The sequence below is a fragment of the Prinia subflava genome, chromosome 20, assembly GCF_021018805.1.
Source record: "Prinia subflava isolate CZ2003 ecotype Zambia chromosome 20, Cam_Psub_1.2, whole genome shotgun sequence".
Classification (NCBI taxonomy): domain Eukaryota; kingdom Metazoa; phylum Chordata; class Aves; order Passeriformes; family Cisticolidae; genus Prinia; species Prinia subflava.
In genome coordinates, this window is record NC_086266.1 from 6,387,236 (window position 1) to 6,405,201 (window position 17,966).

The window sequence follows — 17,966 nt, forward strand, 5'->3', positions numbered from 1 at the left end:
TGTGTAAAATTACTTGGGAGTTTTTACACTACTTCTTAAACTTCAGCAGAAGCAGAGCACAGAGGAAACCTCAAAGAGCCACACAGGTTTCTAGGTATGTTTATTAGACCAGGAATGCCACTGTCCAAGTGGTAAACAGGGAACAAATGCCATTATACGACCATTTTCTCAGTGAAAGTTTAGACCAGCTCATTAGAAGCAGAGGCTGTTACTCCCTCCATTCCCTTGGGGTGACTTTGCCAACAGGTGAAAAGCCCCACTCAATATTAAGCTGTGTGAGCACCTGTAAAGGGATAAAACCCAAGGTTATTAACTCTGAAATCAAAGAAACCTTCTGACATAGGGTTATTTTTATTGTTTTCAGTTCAGATTTCTTCCTACTAGAACACATCTCATTAATTTTCTAATTGAAGAAGTGGAATATATTTATATTGAATAGTATTGAAATGTTTCAGTTTTCCGTTTCAAAATATCCAGCTGTAGAAGAAAGAATCTGGAATGCAAAGCCCCACCACCATATTGGTATTTTCATCTAGAAATTTCGCTGCTGAAACCTGTACCTGTAGAGGTTTGAAATCCCAAGTAAAATAGAGAACACTTGTGTTTCTGATACATTTGCCAAATCAGGCAATAGACTGATGCAGAAATTTGAGTAATAACTCAAAATCAAGCAGGGAATTAAAAGCGCTTTCACCTCTATTACATCACTATTTGCTCACGTAAGAAGCTCCTAAATTCTGACCGCTGAATTTATTTCAAACAGAATTGAGTCTTTTAAAGTTTGCAGCTCGAGTCACAAGAGAGTGGTGACAAAACCAACTTACATAGGTCCAGACAGTGGAGAACATGGCAGCTCCACCGAGGAGAACCATGGTTCCGTACTTGTCGTGGAAGCTGGGCTCGTGCTTGCGATGCGCCTGTCTGACCGCAGTGTGCTGGACACCACGAGCTGAGGAGTGTTAACAAACACTGAAATCAACTCAAATATTTATGCTCAAACTCCCACTGACAGAGAGGCAAGCGTTAGTATTAAAAGACTGAAAATGCTTTGGATTTAGAACTCTGGAATGACTCCAAAACGCCAGATATACATAAATAATTTAATTTTTTTCTGCCATCTCAATTTCTTTCTAGGAAGTTATTCCTCAAGTCTAATTCCAGTAAAAAAAATCCTCTAAGTTGCCTTTTTCATTAATATGTTTTCTTTAGTATTACTGTTTCTCTAAAAAAATATTTTGTTTAGTGCTTAGCATTTTTAGATTTCCATATGCAAATATCTATCCTGGCAGTACATGTACCCAAGCAATGTCAGGACGAAGCTCATCATCAAATTATGGGGTTGAAGATAACGGGTGTGGGTAACACCTGCCTCATTCCCTCGGGATTTTGGAAGGGAGAGGAGGAAGGAAACTGAAATAAGCCGTGGGCATGAGATAAAAATGGAGAAAAAATATACAGTGATATCTTCAGATGATGTACACTGTAAGTGTACACTACAAAAGGTACACTTATTAAAGAGAAGGAAACAGTGGAAAATCAAAGCAACAGCTACAAAAGATAGATTGCCCGTTAGTTGTGTACAAAGCATTTGATGAGGGTGATGTGTGCATAGAGATATTACAAAATAAAGCCTTTTAGTTTCAGGGCAATGGTTTGCATTTTTACCCAACCGTGATTAGAGAAAATGATGGCGATACCCATAATGTTACTACATCCGCCTCATGCTCTGTAAAGCTGCACAAGGCGTTTTTTTAAACATAAAAAAGCCTGAATATCTACCGAGATATATTTATTTTAAGTGCCCGCACCACGGGATAAGCACATCGTGACCCAGGACCAGACACTGTGGGGTTTATATCACTGAAGGGATAACTTTAACCTTGAGTTTAAGGGCTGGGTATTGACTATCCCTTGTCACCGCAGGTTACCAGGCCAGAATGTGCCTTTATGTACTAGGGAAAGAAAGCACCAAGGAAAGGAGTTCTATGTCAAAAAGCATCTAGGAGATTAAAAAAGGCTGAAAGAAATAAAAAAAAAAAAGCGAGAAACGAAGGACGCCAGAGCTGAGCGCAGCACCTGAGGTGCCCACACAGCCCTGCCCGGGTGCACGGCGAGTCGGGGGCTGAGGGACAGCCGCACAGGGGAGGGCACAAACCGGGGAGACCCCTGAGGAACCCCCCACACCCCCAGAGCCGCCCCCGTGCTTACCGACGAGGCCCCGCGCGGCCCTGGCCACCGGGAACATGATGAGAGCCGAGCGCGTACCCTTGACGCCGCTGAAGAACAAAATGGTCGCGGCGGAAGTGGCGGCACGGCGGGGGCCTGTGGGTAACGCCGGGCTCCTCCTCGCTGCGGCGGAGCCCCGCGGCCGAGCCGGGCCGAGCCGGCGGTTCCCTGGCTGCTCTCCGGAACCTCCCGGGTACAGACGGGCTCTCCGTGAGGGGCCGAGGGGCACAGAGAACTGGGTACGGCCCTGACGTCAGTGTTAAGTATGTCCTGGCCAGAGCTGTCGATGCAGTGTCAGGATGGCCGAGTGGTCTAAGGCGCCAGACTCAAGGCGTTCCGCGCCTTCCCATGGCGGGTTTGGGTGTTCTGGTCTCCGTATGGAGGCGTGGGTTCGAATCCCACTTCTGACACAACTTTTTTTTCCTCTTGTCTCCGGGTAAATCTAAATTTGCGAAAGCGCCGACTTGAAAAACTCTGGGATTTTAGTGCAAATAGAAATCAGAAATAATTAGAAACAAAACAATCCCGAAGCGTAAGTAAATCCTCATCTCTCCCCCATTCCGCATACGAGCCTTAACCCACCACACACCTGTGAGGTATTCCCCTGTGCATTTGGATTTTAACAATATTTCTAACACACGACCCAGCAATTTGTAGCGTGCGTGTGTAACATGAAGCACGTATCTGAAGCAAGAGGGAGAACTTCGTTCCACTGAAGGTGGCAGAGCACCGGAACAGCTGCCTAGGCAAGGTGTGCAATCCCCCTCTTTGCAGATACTCAAAACCCATCTGCAAGCATTTTTGTGGTTTCAAAATGCGGATTATGTAAAATTTTCTTAAGAAGGGATGTTCTTTGATGTTTGAGCTTTGTATACTTTCTAGCCTAATCAATAAGGAAAGAGATTTAATCCATGAAACAGCAGGTATCAAGCTCTAAGTGATGAGCAGGTGCTGGGGAAAAGAATTATTTTTTGGTAGAACTGCCTTGTTAAGGTTTAGGGCTTGACATGTTTCAATTATCTCAGACTTCGGGGGAGGTTAAGAAGGCTTGGTAAGGAGGATCTACCACTGCTAGTGGACACAAAGAGTGCAGAATTTATGGCCCATTTTGCAGAACTCCCGCGGTAAGGAAGACACTAACAAAGTCAATTCAGCAGCTGGGCTGAAATCAGTTCCAACTGGTGAAAGGTAATTCCAGCAGGGGCAGATCACGACCACCAACCCACCGACCAAAACGAAGAGAAAGTCAGGGCATGTGCACTAATTCGTATGAGAAGCAAAGAGAAGCATTGACCAATAAAAAATAGAATACTAATTAATAAGAGACCTACATTACTTGTATCCAGTGAATACAAATTCTTTTGTTTGTTAAAATGTATAAAGAGTAAAAAGTTTTGAGAGTTGGCGTGCTTGATTTGTGAAACACCACTGTGCACCCAAGGCTAGCACACATCTGATAGAAATCCGTCTCTCTCTGAGTGTGTAATTACTGGCTTGTTGCACACCGGGTAACGAATCCGATCTTAGTGCACAGCAGTGTGTCACCTGCTCCTGGAGTCCCTGTCTCGGGTGATCTGCAGAGGTCCCTTCGGGCCGTAAGGATTCTGTGATGCGGCTGAGAGACCCCAAAGCTGCCACCATCTCCGGGGTCCCGCCACACTTTCCCCCTCAGGGCCCGCTCTCCCCTCAGGGCTCGCCCCGCCCTCCCCTCGGGGCTCCACCAATGGCGCGGCTCCAGCTCGCCGCTCTCCCGCAGGCTCAGCCAATCGAAGGCCGGCAGGCACGCTCGTGCCGGCGCCTCCGCCAATCGGCGCCTCGGGGGCGGGGCCTCGCAGCCGGCGGGGCGGGGCGGGCGAAGCGGGGCGGCCATGGCGGCGCTGCCGGTGCCGCTGCTGGCGCTGCTGCTGCTGCTGCTGGCGGGATGTGGCGGGCCCGGCGCCGCGGGGCAGAGGCGGAAGGAGGTGAGACTTGCCCGGAGCCCCCGCGTCGCCCTGGGGCGGGTTCTCGCTGGGCGGGAGGAGGGCAGGGCCGGCCAGGGCCCGGCGGGGTGGCCTGGCCTCACCCCGGGTCCCCGGCCTGAGGGGAAGCCGCAGGGAGGGAAGGTCGTTGTTTGCAGGGTCCTCAGTTCTTGTTAGGAGCGCTGTACGAGTGTTGTCCTCCTAGTGCATGGCTTTTGCGGGGGAGGATGGGTGGTCTTAGGTTGTAGTCACTAAGGTGCAGCTTACTTCCACACACTTGACTTGCAGGGTTTGGAAAAATCCTTCTATATAAGTATGTCCATAGATATATAAGTATACATATAAGTGTATAATTGTGTCAGTTGTAAGTCAGAGAAGAATCATTTATTATTGTTATGGCGAGATTCTTGTGGATTCCCTGTGCAGGGTCAGGAGTTGGACTTTGATGCTCCCATTGGCTCCCTTCCAATTCAGGATATATTACGATTATTTCCTCTAACATATTTATCTGAAGAAGGGTGTTAATGAGTAGAGAAGTGCTTTTTGATAAATGTAACATTTATGAGCTTGTCAAACTAATGCCTCTTCTTAGAATGTTGTAGAATTGATTGTCTCCTTTTTAAGGAATGTTTTAGTGTTGAGCACTCCTGAGTTTTTCAGATATATTCTGAATTATGGTTCTTTTTTCCCAGCAGTGCTGATAAAGAAATATTGAGGTTGGTTCCATCTCTGGTGTTGATTCTACTGCCACAGTTTTTGAAAGCTGAAAGAGTTTGATGCTTAGTATAGAATAAAGGCTGTGCAGGGGATGAGGGTACAGCTGAAGGAAATCCTGCAGCTGCTGTGGGGAAGCTGAGGGTCTTCACCAGCCTGAGTGCTTAAAGCTGCGTGTGTTTCTCGGTGGTTGAAGTTAAGGAATTATCTTGACATGACTGTCAAAAGCTTCTGTGAACGCCTTGCAGAATCTTACTGAAGTATCAAAACACCTGGGTGGTGTTACGAAAAGCAGTGCAGAGATTCATTGCATCAAGTCTAAAAACTTCTAACACCTTATTGTGAGACTAGGAAAAAAAACCCAACCCAACAATGTTGCTCTGACTTGATTTTCAGATGGTGTTATCAGAAAAAGTGAACCAGCTGATGGAGTGGGCCAGTAAAAGATCCGTGATCCGAATGAACGGAGACAAATTCCGGCGCCTCGTGAAGGCACCTCCCAGAAACTACTCAGTGATTGTGATGTTCACTGCTCTTCAGCCTCACAGACAGTGTGTTGTGTGCAAGTATGAGCTCCTTCAGTCCTAAATTAGAACCTGAAAGCCATCTGATGCTTTGGAGGAAACTGAATTTAAGAATGGGGTTGAACTTTGACACACGTGGGAGGAATAGCCATGGGCAAGTTACAGCAGGATTGTCCTTGCAATTTGATGTGTGGGAATATGTGTGTAATGTGTTTGTGAGGAAACAACATGATCCTTAGTTTTATCTCTCCTAAAATAATCTCTGCTTTGCAGAAACAGTGTTTACTCTGGAGAATGACACAGTGAAAGCTCAACTTTCCTGGCATGAGCTGCTGAAGAAATGTTTGTAGAATAATTACTGGCTATGGAGCTTAAATGTTGTTTTTTATTAGTATGTTGCTTGGCATTTATTTACAATTCCAATATCCTGGATCCTTAACCATATTATAGCTTTCCTGTATTAATCTGGAGGTGGCAGAGGTCTGTAAGGGCGATTTTTATCTCTAGTCCATTGAAATTATTGGTTTCCCACCCTCTGACCTGCAAGAAAGGGCACTCCTGGTCACATTTTGGTGCTCTGTGAACTGGCAAGTCATGAGCAGCTGGGTTCCATTTCACCTTTCAGTCAGAAATTACCTCTGCTTGTGTTCATGGACTCAACAAATCTTGCCCTTCCATTTAAAAAAGCAGGTGCCAAATGCTTCACCTGATGGTAGATGAGTGTCAATGTTTAAATGATTCCATTAACATTTAAACTTTCTTTTGAACCCTAGGAAATGAATGGGGTGGGTGTGGGATGCACCCACGCATGGGGTGGGTGGGCACAGCTCCCTCAGCTGGTGCTGTGGACAAACCCATGATGCTGCCTCTCGCTTGCTGTGTTTTCCAGGCAAGCTGATGAGGAATACCAGATTCTGGCAAACTCCTGGAGGTATTCCAGTGCATTTACCAACAGGATTTTTTTTGCCATGGTAGATTTTGACGAAGGCTCGGACGTGTTTCAGATGGTAATGTCCTTTGCTCTTCTAATGTTGTTTTTAGTTTGGGTTTGGGGAAAGAAGATAAAGATGTTACATAATTTAGTGTTACAGTGAGCAACTGAATGAAAAGTTAAAAGCTGTCATTGTTGGAAGAAAGATGGCCTGAGCATGTTGGTAGGAATATTAACAGAACTGACAGATGTGGAATAGGTACAAGGAGTGAATTCGTTTCTTTGACTTTTTTCCCTGAGATTGTCTCTTCTAATAACTTATGGTGTAATTCTTAATGGAGTTCTTCTGTCATATGCGCAGAGGCAAGAGAGAAAGCACTGATGTCATTAGGAACAGCTATTACAATTTTTAGATTACTAGACAATGATAGATTAGGCTTTTGGTATGGGTTAACTAATTTCTTTTCAAGTACCCAGCCATTTTTCTCTTCTATTACCATTGTGTGAACACTTTCTTTTTCTCCAGTGAGAACATTCCATGTGCACTTCCAATTGTAGGTCACATTAATTGTTCATTACAGTCTTGGCAGATTTAACTTTTTTTTAGGAGGTACTAATCTCTATTTAACAGCTACACAGTTTAAGCAGTGATACTTTATTAAATGGAAACTTTTGAACTGGAGAGTTGAAGAGAGATGTCTTTTTATTATTCTTGTTAATTTTTTCCTTAGTGTTACATTAAAAATGCATTCCTCAAGCTATGGCCTTCCTAGATTTTAGAATCATAGATTGCTATTTTGCAGATTTCTTTATCAGAAGTAGTATTTGGAGAGGAAACAAAGAAATGTGCATGAAATACAGAAGTACAAACTGTGTGCTGAATGCTGTTTTTTTTTTTTAAAGTCATGGCCATTAAATCAAAGAGCTAACTTTTCTGATTTAGTAACAATATTGCAAGCCAGAAATGGCTTCAAATTGTGTCACCAAATAGTCCTTTCATAGGCAATATCCTCTGTGAACTCTCTTCCTGCAGCTGAACATGAATTCTGCCCCCACCTTCATCAACTTCCCTGCCAAGGGCAAGCCCAAGCGGGGCGACACCTACGAGCTGCAGGTGCGCGGCTTCGCGGCGGAGCAGCTGGCACGATGGGTGGCCGACAGGACAGACGTGCACGTGAGTGCAGACACCTTCCTGGGCCCTGTGCAGGGCCAGCACAGCTTCCCTGAGCCCTGAGCCCCCTGTGCAGGGCCAGCACAGCTCCCCTGAGCCCCCTGTGCAGGGCCAGCACAGCTTCCCTGAGCCCCCTGTGCAGGGCCAGCACGGCTTCCCTGAGCCCTGAGCCCCTGTGCAGGGCCAGCACAGCTTCCCTGAGCCCTGAGCCCCCTGTGCAGGGCCAGCACAGCTCCCCTGAGCCCTGGGCCCCCTGTGCACGGCCAGCACAGCTTCCCTGAGGCCCCTGTGCAGGGCCAGCACAGCTTCCCTGAGCCCTGAGCCCCCTGTGCACGGCCAGCACAGCTTCCCTGAGCCCCCTGTGCAGGGCCAGCACAGCTCCCCTGAGCCCCCTGTGCAGGGCCAGCACAGCTCCCCTGAGCCCCCTGTGCAGGGCCAGCACAGCTTCCTGAGCCCCTGTGCAGGGCTAGCACAGCTCCCCTGAGCCCCCCAGTGCAGGGCCAGCACAGCTTCCCTGAGCCCTGCGCCCCCTGTGCAGGGCCAGCACAGCTTCCCTGAGCCCCTGTGCAGGGCAAGCACAGCTTCCCTGAGCCCCCTGTGCAGGGCCAGCACAGCTTCCCTGGGCCCTGAGCCCCTGTGCAGGGCCAGCACAGCTCCCCTGAGCCCCCCTGTGCAGGGCCAGCACAGCTCCCCTGAGCCCTGAGCCCCTGTGCAGGGCCAGCACAGCTTCCCTGAGCCCTGCGCCCCCTGTGCAGGGCCAGCACAGCTTCCCTGAGCCCCTGTGCAGGGCAAGCACAACTTCCCTGAGCCCCCTGTGCAGGGCTAGCACAGCTCCCCTGAGCCCCCCAGTGCAGGGCCAGCACAGCTTCCCTGAGCCCTGCGCCCCCTGTGCAGGGCCAGCACAGCTTCCCTGGGCCCTGCGCCCCCAGTGCAGGGCCAGCACAGCTTCCCTGAGCCCTGCGCCCCCAGTGCAGGGCCAGCACAGCTTCCCTGAGCCCTGCGCCCCCTGTGCAGGGCCAGCACAGCTTCCCTGAGCCCTGCGCCCCCTGTGCAGGGCCAGCACAGCTTCCCTGGGCCCTGAGCCCCTGTGCAGGGCCAGCACAGCTTCCCTGGGCCCTGAGCCCCTGTGCAGGGCCAGCACAGCTTCCCTGAGCCCTGCGCCCCCTGTGCAGGGCCAGCACAGCTTCCCTGAGCCCCCTGTGCAGGGCCAGCACAGCTTCCCTGAGCCCCCTGTGCAGGGCCAGCACAGCTTCCCTGGGCCCTGAGCCCCTGTGCAGGGCCAGCACAGCTTCCCTGGGCCCTGAGCCCCCTGTGCAGGGCCAGCACAGCTTCCCTGGGCCCTGAGCCCCCTGTGCAGGGCCAGCACAGCTTCCCTGGGCCCTGAGCCCCTGTGCAGGGCCAGCACAGCTTCCCTGAGCCCCTGTGCAGGGCCAGCACAGCTTCCTGAGCGCTGAGCCCCTGTGCAGGGCCAGCACAGCTTCCCTGAGCCTCCTGTGCAGGGCCAGCACAGCTCCCCTGAGCCCTGAGCCCCTGTGCAGGGCCAGCACAGCTTCCTGAGCCCTGAGCCCCTGTGCAGGGCCAGCACAGCTTCCCTGAGCCCCTGTGCAGGGCCAGCACAGCTGCCCTGAGCCCTGAGCCCCTGTGCAGGGCCAGCACAGCTTCCCTGAGCCCTGAGCCCCTGTGCAGGACCAGCTGGGAAATGTCACTTGTGTTCAGTGCCCCCTGAGCTGCTCTAAAGAGCTCGTCTACAAAATCTAGTTCAGACACACGACTGTATCTTTCAATTTCCTTACCGTCTCTGTGCTGGTATTTTGTGTAATGCTATATGTGAGAAGATGGTAGAACTCATCTCCTTCCTTCTAGCTCTCTGTTCCTGTGGAAGAAAAACAATCTCTAAATTACCGAACATGGTAAAGTAGTGTAAAACTGAAATTACAGTATTGGTGGAAGAAGCATCGCTTATTTCCCAACTCAGATTTATTTCACAGAAAACATGTGTGTGATACTTTTTCCACTCAATCTGCTGTGGGCTTTTTTAGCAGGAGTGCAGGTATAATGTATAATCCTAGGGAGAGAAAATAATTTCACTGTCCCCTGTTCAGATCCGTGTGATAAGGCCACCAAACTATGCTGGGCCCCTGATGCTGGGCTTGCTGCTGGCTGTCATCGGAGGCCTCGTGTATTTGCGGGGCAGCAATCTGGATTTTCTCTATAACAAAACCGGCTGGGCCTTCGCTGCTCTGGTGAGTAATCATGACTTTTGTCTCCCTGTTACACGGAGTTTTGTAGCAGTTCAAGTTTGAAAAGCTTCTGTATTTCAAGATTCTTAAAGCTGGTAGAGGAAAGTGAGGTACAGTTAGTTTTGCTTCTTCATGGATTGATAACATTGTATGATTTTAGTCCCTTCAGTTCACTGAATACTTGATTAGATGCCTTTTGTACAAAGATAAAGCAGGACAATTCTTAGCCTGTGTTCCAAACCAGTACATTTTGGTATGAAGTGAAAAGATACCAGGTTAAATTAAAAATAAAATCCTTTTTAAATAGCATTTCTTCTTTCCTTTTCAGTGTTTTGTATTAGCAATGACATCAGGCCAGATGTGGAACCACATCAGAGGCCCCCCCTATGCTCATAAGAATCCTCATACAGGACAAGTGGTGAGTGTTGCCTTCACTTTCTTTTCTGCATTTCTGTTTTATTTCTGGACAGTGAGACTGATACTAAGAGACAAATCAGAGTGCAAATTCTGCTTTTGGCTTCTCTCTTTGTGAGTGAGACCAACCTCTCCTGCAGTGAGCAAGGCAAATCAACATGTCTTGCACATATGTTGTATCTCCAGTGGTGAAGGGATGTGATAGTTCCGAATTTCTTACAGCACAATACAGGTGTTCATGGGTTGAGTCTTACATGCTAAAATTCCTGTTGCTGAGCCTGGTGATTGTGTTTCAACCTGGTCTTGTTAAGTCATTCACTCATCTAATGACTTCCATATAAAACCATTCTTCCTCAAGATTCTTGAGGTAAATTAATATCCAGTGACCTCAGATTTGTGAAGTCTCTTTCTTGGGAATATTTCTTTAAGATAATTTGAAATATACTGCTCTGTTCATAACATAGAGTGGGATGCACTGTGGAAGTAGTTACAGTGTTCTGAGACCATTGCATGTGCTCAGGTGCTTACACATCACATACTGGCTTTTCTCATGTTTTTACTCAGGGAATTAATTTGGTGAAATGTCCTTTTGTGCCTGGTTATATGGGTCAGGCCCTCTGTATTCTTTTGTAGAAAGTGGATAATTTTTTTTCCTACATAGATATGGCGTCATAACCATAATAGGGTGTCCCATGGGGATTAAAAATTGTATTTTTTCCCAAATTTCAATTTTTCTGTTAACCCAGAAGTGAAAAAGATTTCAAATGCTTGGTTCTGGAGCCAGGTGAGTCAGGTTCACACGTAGATTGAAGGGATTGCCCCTAAGCTTAGCAGCAGTGTACACAACCTGAGAATCTCAGTCAGGGAATGGATCAGATTTGGATCACATTAGGATGCAGGGGGGCCTGATCTTGTGGTATTTTGCTCAGCTGGACTGAGAATCTGGACCACAAAGGTTGTAACTGCACTTGCATTTACTGTAATCTGAATGAGGCTGACTGTGCATGGGAATAGAGGAAGGATCTTTAATTCTCTGGCAGCTCCCCTAAAAATCAGTGACCAACAGCTGAAATAGTTGTGCTCCAACTTCTGCTCTCTCCTGAAAAAACCAATGCAAACCCCAGTCCCAGGCTCTGTAGCTGTTGTTAATCACGTCAAAGTTGTCTCCAGTCTTTTCTAAATTTAATTACTCTTTGTCTCTTACAGAATTATATCCATGGAAGCAGCCAAGCCCAGTTTGTGGCAGAAACACACATAGTTCTGCTGTTCAGTATCCTTCCATGTGGTTGGTGACAGTTTTTTGGTCAGCAAAGGCTGCTGCCTTTTCTGTGGTGCTTTGTCATGGCTGTAATTGCCACCTAACACTGATGCAGAAGCTTGTAAAACCTTTCTGCACTGACAACTGGGCTTTTCCTGGGCCTTTCATCTTTAAGTTGAATAGAAAAAGATTTACTGCTTTCTCACTTTAAATACCAAGCTGAATACATCACTAAAGTTGTGGATCTTTGTGGAATCAGAAGATTCTTAAGGATGTTTGCTGTTCCTCTGTGCATGTCTCTTTCAATGTCACTTATTTCTTGCTTTGGTGTTGAATTCATTCCTCTATCACTGATCTTTTATTTCTTTACTTACCTTCTTATAATCTTACCATTTGTTCATACTAATGAGGCAGGATATTGCCATGCTGTCAAGAAAGGCAAGTGGAAACTTTCAGATTGAGAGCTTTTACCTTTCTCATTTGTACAAACAATGCTTCTTTGGGGTCATAAGGATACCTTAAAATTCAATGTTCTGTTATTCTATTCCCATTTGTGTGGCTTTGATCCATCTTCTGTAACTTAAGTAATTTCTGGCTGGAGCTTTTCTTCTGTGTCTTGTCACCTATATCAGCATTCCTTTATTTTTTATTCAGGACCTTTTCTTGTATTTAATTTTTTAAACTTAAAACAGGCACTTGGAGGAGAACCTCTGATCCTTTTCTGTTACTGTGCTTTTGATCCACTTGGTCAAATTCAAAGTAGAAACTTGTTGATGTTTGTGTTATTGCTATCCATCACATTATGAACTCAACCCACCCGTTGCTGGAGACATTTCAAATTATTAAATTTGGTGAGGTTTCTGTGGGTTCAGGTCACTTTCTTCCTGTGCTGAAGGTGGGCTATGTCTGAAATGGAAAGAGTCCTGATGCAGTCAATGATAAATATTTTTCCTTTGAGGAGGAGACTTGGGACTGGACATCTGTAGGGAAGTGGAATGAGATCTTTGGGAATTCTGTCCTTTGTTCCACTGGATTCACTACTTTGCTTTGCTAGGATTCATTCTTGGCAAATACCAGGCCTTTTGTATTGTCTGTATTTCTTTAATTTTACAATCTTTAATTTTTTTTTAATTTGAAGAATTAGAAAACAAATATTGCCACTTGAAAAACAGCCTGTTGGATTAAATACTGCTTTGTTGTTCTGTTGGCTGAGTGAATGCAGAAGCTGAATTCCTTTGGGGATTTTCCAGTGGAGAGCAGCAGTAGGAGTGGACCAAGCTCTCTGGGAAGGAATGCTGCTACTTTACAAGCTGAGATAATAAATGCATGTTTTTCATTTTGCCTGAAGACCTTCCAGTTTATATTTTAAGCTTTGCATTTATTTTCTGTTAGAAGCTGACATTATGAAGTTTTTCAGGTTTTCTTTTTTTCCCCCATAGTTGCTGATTTGGCTGGGAAGTCTTTGATTTTTCCAGTGAGTTTTAATGCCCCAGTTGTGGTGTGGGAGCTGAATTTAGGGGACTAGGAGTGTTGTTTACAGTCTATTGTACTTTGTTGGTTTAGCCTTAACAGCATTTGTAGATGGTGGAGTTACTTTAGGAATGGTCCTTCTCCACGAAGCTGCAACTTCTGACATGGATGTGGGGAAAAGAAAAAGTAAGTACTGATACTTTTCTCTCTGAGCAAGGGCATAATCAGTGAGGGTGTTTGATACACAATTTAACAGAAAAGCTTTTTTGCACTGGGGGGTTTTGTTCACTTCCCACCTCTAAGCTGAGAGAATCATTTGGATTTTTGACAGTTTTTGGAGTTGCTTAGCAAACTGCAAGATAAACCCTTTTGGCAGATAAAGAGGCTTTGCAGTGTTTTGCTAGTAAGAGGGAGAAAAAGGGACTTTTTCTCATAGCAATTGTATAAAAATGATGTAAAATTGATGTTAATTCAGTATTTCTCAACTACATGAATGGAGGCCTCCTCTGACCAAATCTGTAAATATTGCAAAGGCTTTGAACACCTGAATCACTGAGGTGTTTGCAGGGGCAGCTGTCCCATCACAGCCTCTCCCTTGCATCTCTTGCAGTCATGTGCATTGCTGGCATTGGCCTGGTGGTGCTGTTCTTCAGCTGGCTGCTGTCTGTCTTCAGGTCCAAGTACCACGGCTACCCCTACAGGTAGGACAGCCTGGGGCCCTGCAGCCCTGCTCTGCTGGCCCCTTTGGGAAATGCTCCTTCAGAAATGCTCCACTGGTTTCTCAGAGTAGCAATAGTGGTTGGTAAAGTCAGCAGAAATAAGAGTGTTCCATGGATATAGTGATTTTTTCAGTCTAGCCAAAGCAAAGATTGTGGAACTCTCCTTTTCATGCCATTGCATGTTATAAAATACTTCTATTTTCAGAATATCTCAGCCAGTTTATACTGCCAACAAATGTAGTTTTCCTCCTATTTTTCTCCCTTCCATATTCATACATCTTCATTATTAACCCCTATTTATGAGAACAGGGAGGATGCCTGAAGCTTTAGAGCTGCCTACATTTGGAGATGGCTTATGTAAGGAGTTAATGTTAATATAATATAATAATACTGTTAATTGACCACTCCTATGTATGTCTGACTGATACAGATACCTTAGGTGTGTTTGCTAGCTTTTATGCAGTTTGAAGCAGTAAGTGCATGTTGAAGGACCAGTTTCTAATGATTTCCCCATCTGCAATTACCTCAATTTGTCTACAAAGCTAAACCCATAGACAGACACTGTGCCCTCTCTATGAGAAATGTGTTCTTATTTAAAAATATTTAAATAATAAAACTTGTTATTTTATGAAGACTTCTCTCAAGAGCAAAAGACAGATGAAATTACTCCCTTTTTGATAACTGGTCAGCTTTTATTCTGATCTCTGCAATGATCTTAGATACTCCTGCTTGGTTTATTGTAGGGAAGATGTTGTTGTCTTTTGTTTTGAGTTTTTAGAAACTCATTTTAAGTGACTTCACAGCTGCTTTTGTTGTAGCAGCATCAGGCCCAGTTCCTCACTCTGATTTTCTTGGCATTTATAAAAGCTAAGTGGAATGTTGCATACCTTTGTTTCTTATAAAATTAATAAGAATGTTTGTTATTTTGCTCTTTGCAGTTTCCTAATGAGCTAAAGAATTCCAGAGTCTCTAACATCAGGAAAGTGGTGCCTCTGAAGCTGGATGTGGTGGAATGAGGAGCTCAACACGTGTGGTTTGTGCTACCTCTGCTTACTCTGAGGCAGTGAAACACTGAACCAAAGACAATGTAGTGCCTTAAATACAGCAAGCAGTTGGCTCTGAAGGACACAGAGTGTTAAGATGCAATCTCTCTTTCATAAGCTTTACATCTTCTTAAGCAACTCTACTGCTAGCAAAATCCAGAATGTAATGCTTAAAACTGCATTTCCATGGACTAACAGAAACGGTACTTTCAATTCACTTGGGTAATGTTTCCCATGTTTCTTTTCCCCTTGAATTATCACCTTATTTCTTGTTTGTGCATAGCAGGTGACAGCAGCTTTTCTGTTGTGCCTTTTCATGGTTGAGGAAGCAGCTCCATGTACCTGGAAATCTTTTCCTCCAGCCTGTGTGCAACCCTTGGAGCATGCCCCAGGTTCCAGTGTGGAATGTGCATATCCTAGAACTGTGTCTCATTTTTGAGAAGAGTTCTTAACTGTTGTGTGATGCAAGAGGTTGTTTCACAGATGAAGGGGGAGTTTTCAACGTGTAGAATGGAGTTATTAATTAATTAAATCTTTCTTTGCCAAATGCTGAAACTGCAATGTTGCAAACTTTGACTCAGAGCTGGAAAAAAAATTCTTAGACTGTCCAACACTCACACTCTCAAGAATATGAACCAAAAGTACAAAGGTGTAACTATCTATGTGTTTCATGAATTCAAAGTTGCTAATTTGCGTTCAAGTTACTGCCTAGAGCCCTGGCAAACCAACAGATACCAGATTTGTGGTCACTTCATAAGTTGTTGTATTCTTCTCTTGTTTTCTCCACGTTTTTATCCTTTGGGCAGAGATGTCTGCTCCCAGGATAAACCTTGTTACCCCAGGACACATTTGATAGCCTTACAACTGACTGCATGTGCTGCTTGCTCTCTCCTTTTGTCCTCTCACCTTACAAAGATACTTTGCCTTAAGAATTCATGAGTGGAAGACGTTGTGCCTGAGCAAAAACTGCTGTGCAGTGCAGCAGTTGTACTGCAGGAAGTCTTTGCAGCCTGAGCCAGTAACACTTCCTTCCGTGGGCTCTGGTGGCCTTAGAGGTTTGTAGTCAGAGAGGCTTTTGTCTCCTGTTTCTGCCTCTCCCCTCTCTCAAAGGGTTACAATCTGGATGTCTGAAATTGAATCTCTGAAAAGATTGTATCACTCCAAGTGAATGTTATTCTTAAGCGGTTTTGTTAAATTAATACACATCTCAAGTGCCTTAACTTCACTAATTTTGTTGTTTGATGTTTCAACTCGTTGAGATGCATTTTTCTATGCCATATAGAACGATAAGCCTTAGTGGAAGAGATAAATTGTTTGCCTGACTGGATTTTGGACAAGTTTCAATAAAACTTTTTGGTCTAATCCATGCTCCTGTGTCTTTTGAACTTTGACATAAACCAAACCAACCTCTTGTTGGTAACCTCACTGTTATTTCACCATGTTAATCATAGCCTGTCTGCACAGGGTAAGCAACCTGAGTGTGGGTGAGTAGACTGGATTAGCAGCCTGTATGTGTTTGTGTGGAGAATTACAGCCCAGAATGGCAGCACCAGAGAGCTGCTCATGTGGCCAACTGGTAGCATAAAGATTACGTGATTTTGCCTTGTCTCTGACAGCATGCAGTGAAAATTTTGGATTCCTGGAGTTCTAGACAGAGCAACTCCCAGTGTTTCTGGAGGTGGAATCTTGTTAGTGCTGTAGATCTGCCTGGAACAACTCAGCACTGCTGTACTTGTGGCTTGTTTTCCTGCCCAGTTGGTAAAATGCTTCCCATAAATGTTTTCAGTTATAATTTATTCTGTCCCTCTAAAACCATCCAGTTCCACATTGACTAAGTTTGAACAGTGGCACCTCATACAGGTGGATGCTGCAGTCCTGTTTGCCTTCCACTTGAGGTGGAAGATGTTGAGAGTTGGGGATTTTCCTCTTTTTTTTCCATGCTGGGATGAAAGTAGTGCTCCTTTTTTTCCAACAGTTTTTCTGCTCTCTAGGCTGAAACTGCAGTGCCTGGAGGAGGGAGCAGGTGTGGTAGTGGAGCAGAAGGTGGAGTGCTTGCAAGGACCAGTGGCAGGGTTGGAGAGGATGAATTCTGGCCAGGTTTAACTCGTGCAGCAGTGGAGAGGTAATGGCTGGCTGTAATTGGTGCCAGGGTGGTTCTGTGGGCACTGGCAGCTCCCTGACTGGTTAATGTCACACAGCAGAACAAAGGTGGACAAGGCAGTGCATCCAGACCTGCTGTGGGGAAACTGGGAATTGCTCCAGACATCTCCTTTAGAAAGTGAATCATTAAATAGCTCAGGAGTGCCCTAAAAGCTCACCTTGAGAGAACACTTGTGATAAAGGGAGGAAATGGGGTGTTCTGCAGCTGAAAATGGACTGGGTGGTTTTGTTAATGTGGCTGGGCTCAGTGAATGCTGCTTTTTTCTGCTTTTGAGAAGGAGCTGTGGTGTATTTAGGAGATATTTTGGAATAACAGCTAGAAATAATTTAGGGAGCTTTCTGCACCAAGCACAAAGGAAGATAGTAAATTTAAATGGATTAATCTATGTAATGGTTTGCATTATGTACAATTTACTGGATGCTCCTCCCTTCAAACCATTGTAGTGTTCAGCACAGAATGTGATTTTCATGAGGCCCTGGCACAGGGTGCCCAGAGCAGCTGTGGCTGCCCCTGGATCCCTGGCAGTGCCCAAGGCCTGGGAGCAGCCTGGGACAGTGGGAGGTGTCCCTGCCATGGCAGGGATGAGCTTTCACGTCCCTTCCAACGCAAACCATTCTGGAATTCTGTGACAGTGGTGCCCTGTGGTCATTCCTGCAGCTCAGCTCTCAGGGTTATTGTTTCCCTGAGATTCTCCTTGGGGTTGCTGTTTCCCAGGGTAATAAGGGTTCCCCCAGGGTTGCTGTTCCCTGGGAGTTTCCTCTGGGTTGCTGTTCCCCGAGGTAATCAGGTTTTCAGTCTTCTCTTTGCCCTGGGTGTTTCACACCGAAGCCGGAGACAAGTTGAGTCCAGCAGTTTGTGTTATCAAGGCTGTTTATTCTTAATTATCTCTCAGTTCTTGTCCAGCTTTGCAAGGTGTCCCCAGCAGAGCAGGACACGCGGCAGGACTGGGGCAGATCAGAGAGCCCCACACCTTATGTACAGTACCCCTGACCCAACCACTGTCCAAGACGTATTTTTTATTTACAAAATTTTACCAATACCTACTACCTATGCTAACATGTCAGTTCTACTCTAAACCAATCTCTAAAACCCAACTCAGCACAAGATGGGGGACGAGAGCAAGAACAAGGAGCACAG

The 17,966-nt window shown here is 45.8% G+C and overlaps 2 protein-coding genes and 1 non-coding gene across 3 annotated transcripts; 2 read left to right on the forward strand and 1 right to left on the reverse strand.

Moving 5' to 3' along the window:
• Nucleotides 1-83: 83 nt before the first annotated feature.
• On the reverse strand, nt 84-2,368 carry LOC134560472 (cytochrome c oxidase subunit 7B, mitochondrial). The gene is made up of 3 exons (XM_063416489.1): nt 2,209-2,368; nt 825-949; nt 84-283 (listed from the first exon to the last, which is right to left on the reverse strand). Exons 1-3 carry the CDS (start codon nt 2,243-2,245, stop codon nt 209-211), a joined length of 237 nt encoding a protein of 78 aa, XP_063272559.1. The 5' UTR covers nt 2,246-2,368; the 3' UTR covers nt 84-208.
• Nucleotides 2,369-2,519: 151 nt separating this feature from the next.
• On the forward strand, nt 2,520-2,636 carry TRNAL-CAA (transfer RNA leucine (anticodon CAA)). The gene is made up of 2 exons: nt 2,520-2,557; nt 2,591-2,636. It is a non-coding gene; the product is annotated as a tRNA-Leu (tRNA).
• A 1,313-nt stretch (nt 2,637-3,949) lies between these two features.
• Nucleotides 3,950-16,030, forward strand: MAGT1 (magnesium transporter 1). The gene is given in 11 exon segments (XM_063416761.1): nt 3,950-3,982; nt 3,984-4,187; nt 5,295-5,464; nt 6,312-6,429; nt 7,387-7,527; nt 9,627-9,767; nt 10,093-10,182; nt 11,385-11,448; nt 13,018-13,092; nt 13,517-13,607; nt 14,564-16,030. Coding segments are annotated over 11 exon segments (1,143 nt in total). The 3' UTR covers nt 14,580-16,030.
• Nucleotides 16,031-17,966: the final 1,936 nt, after the last annotated feature.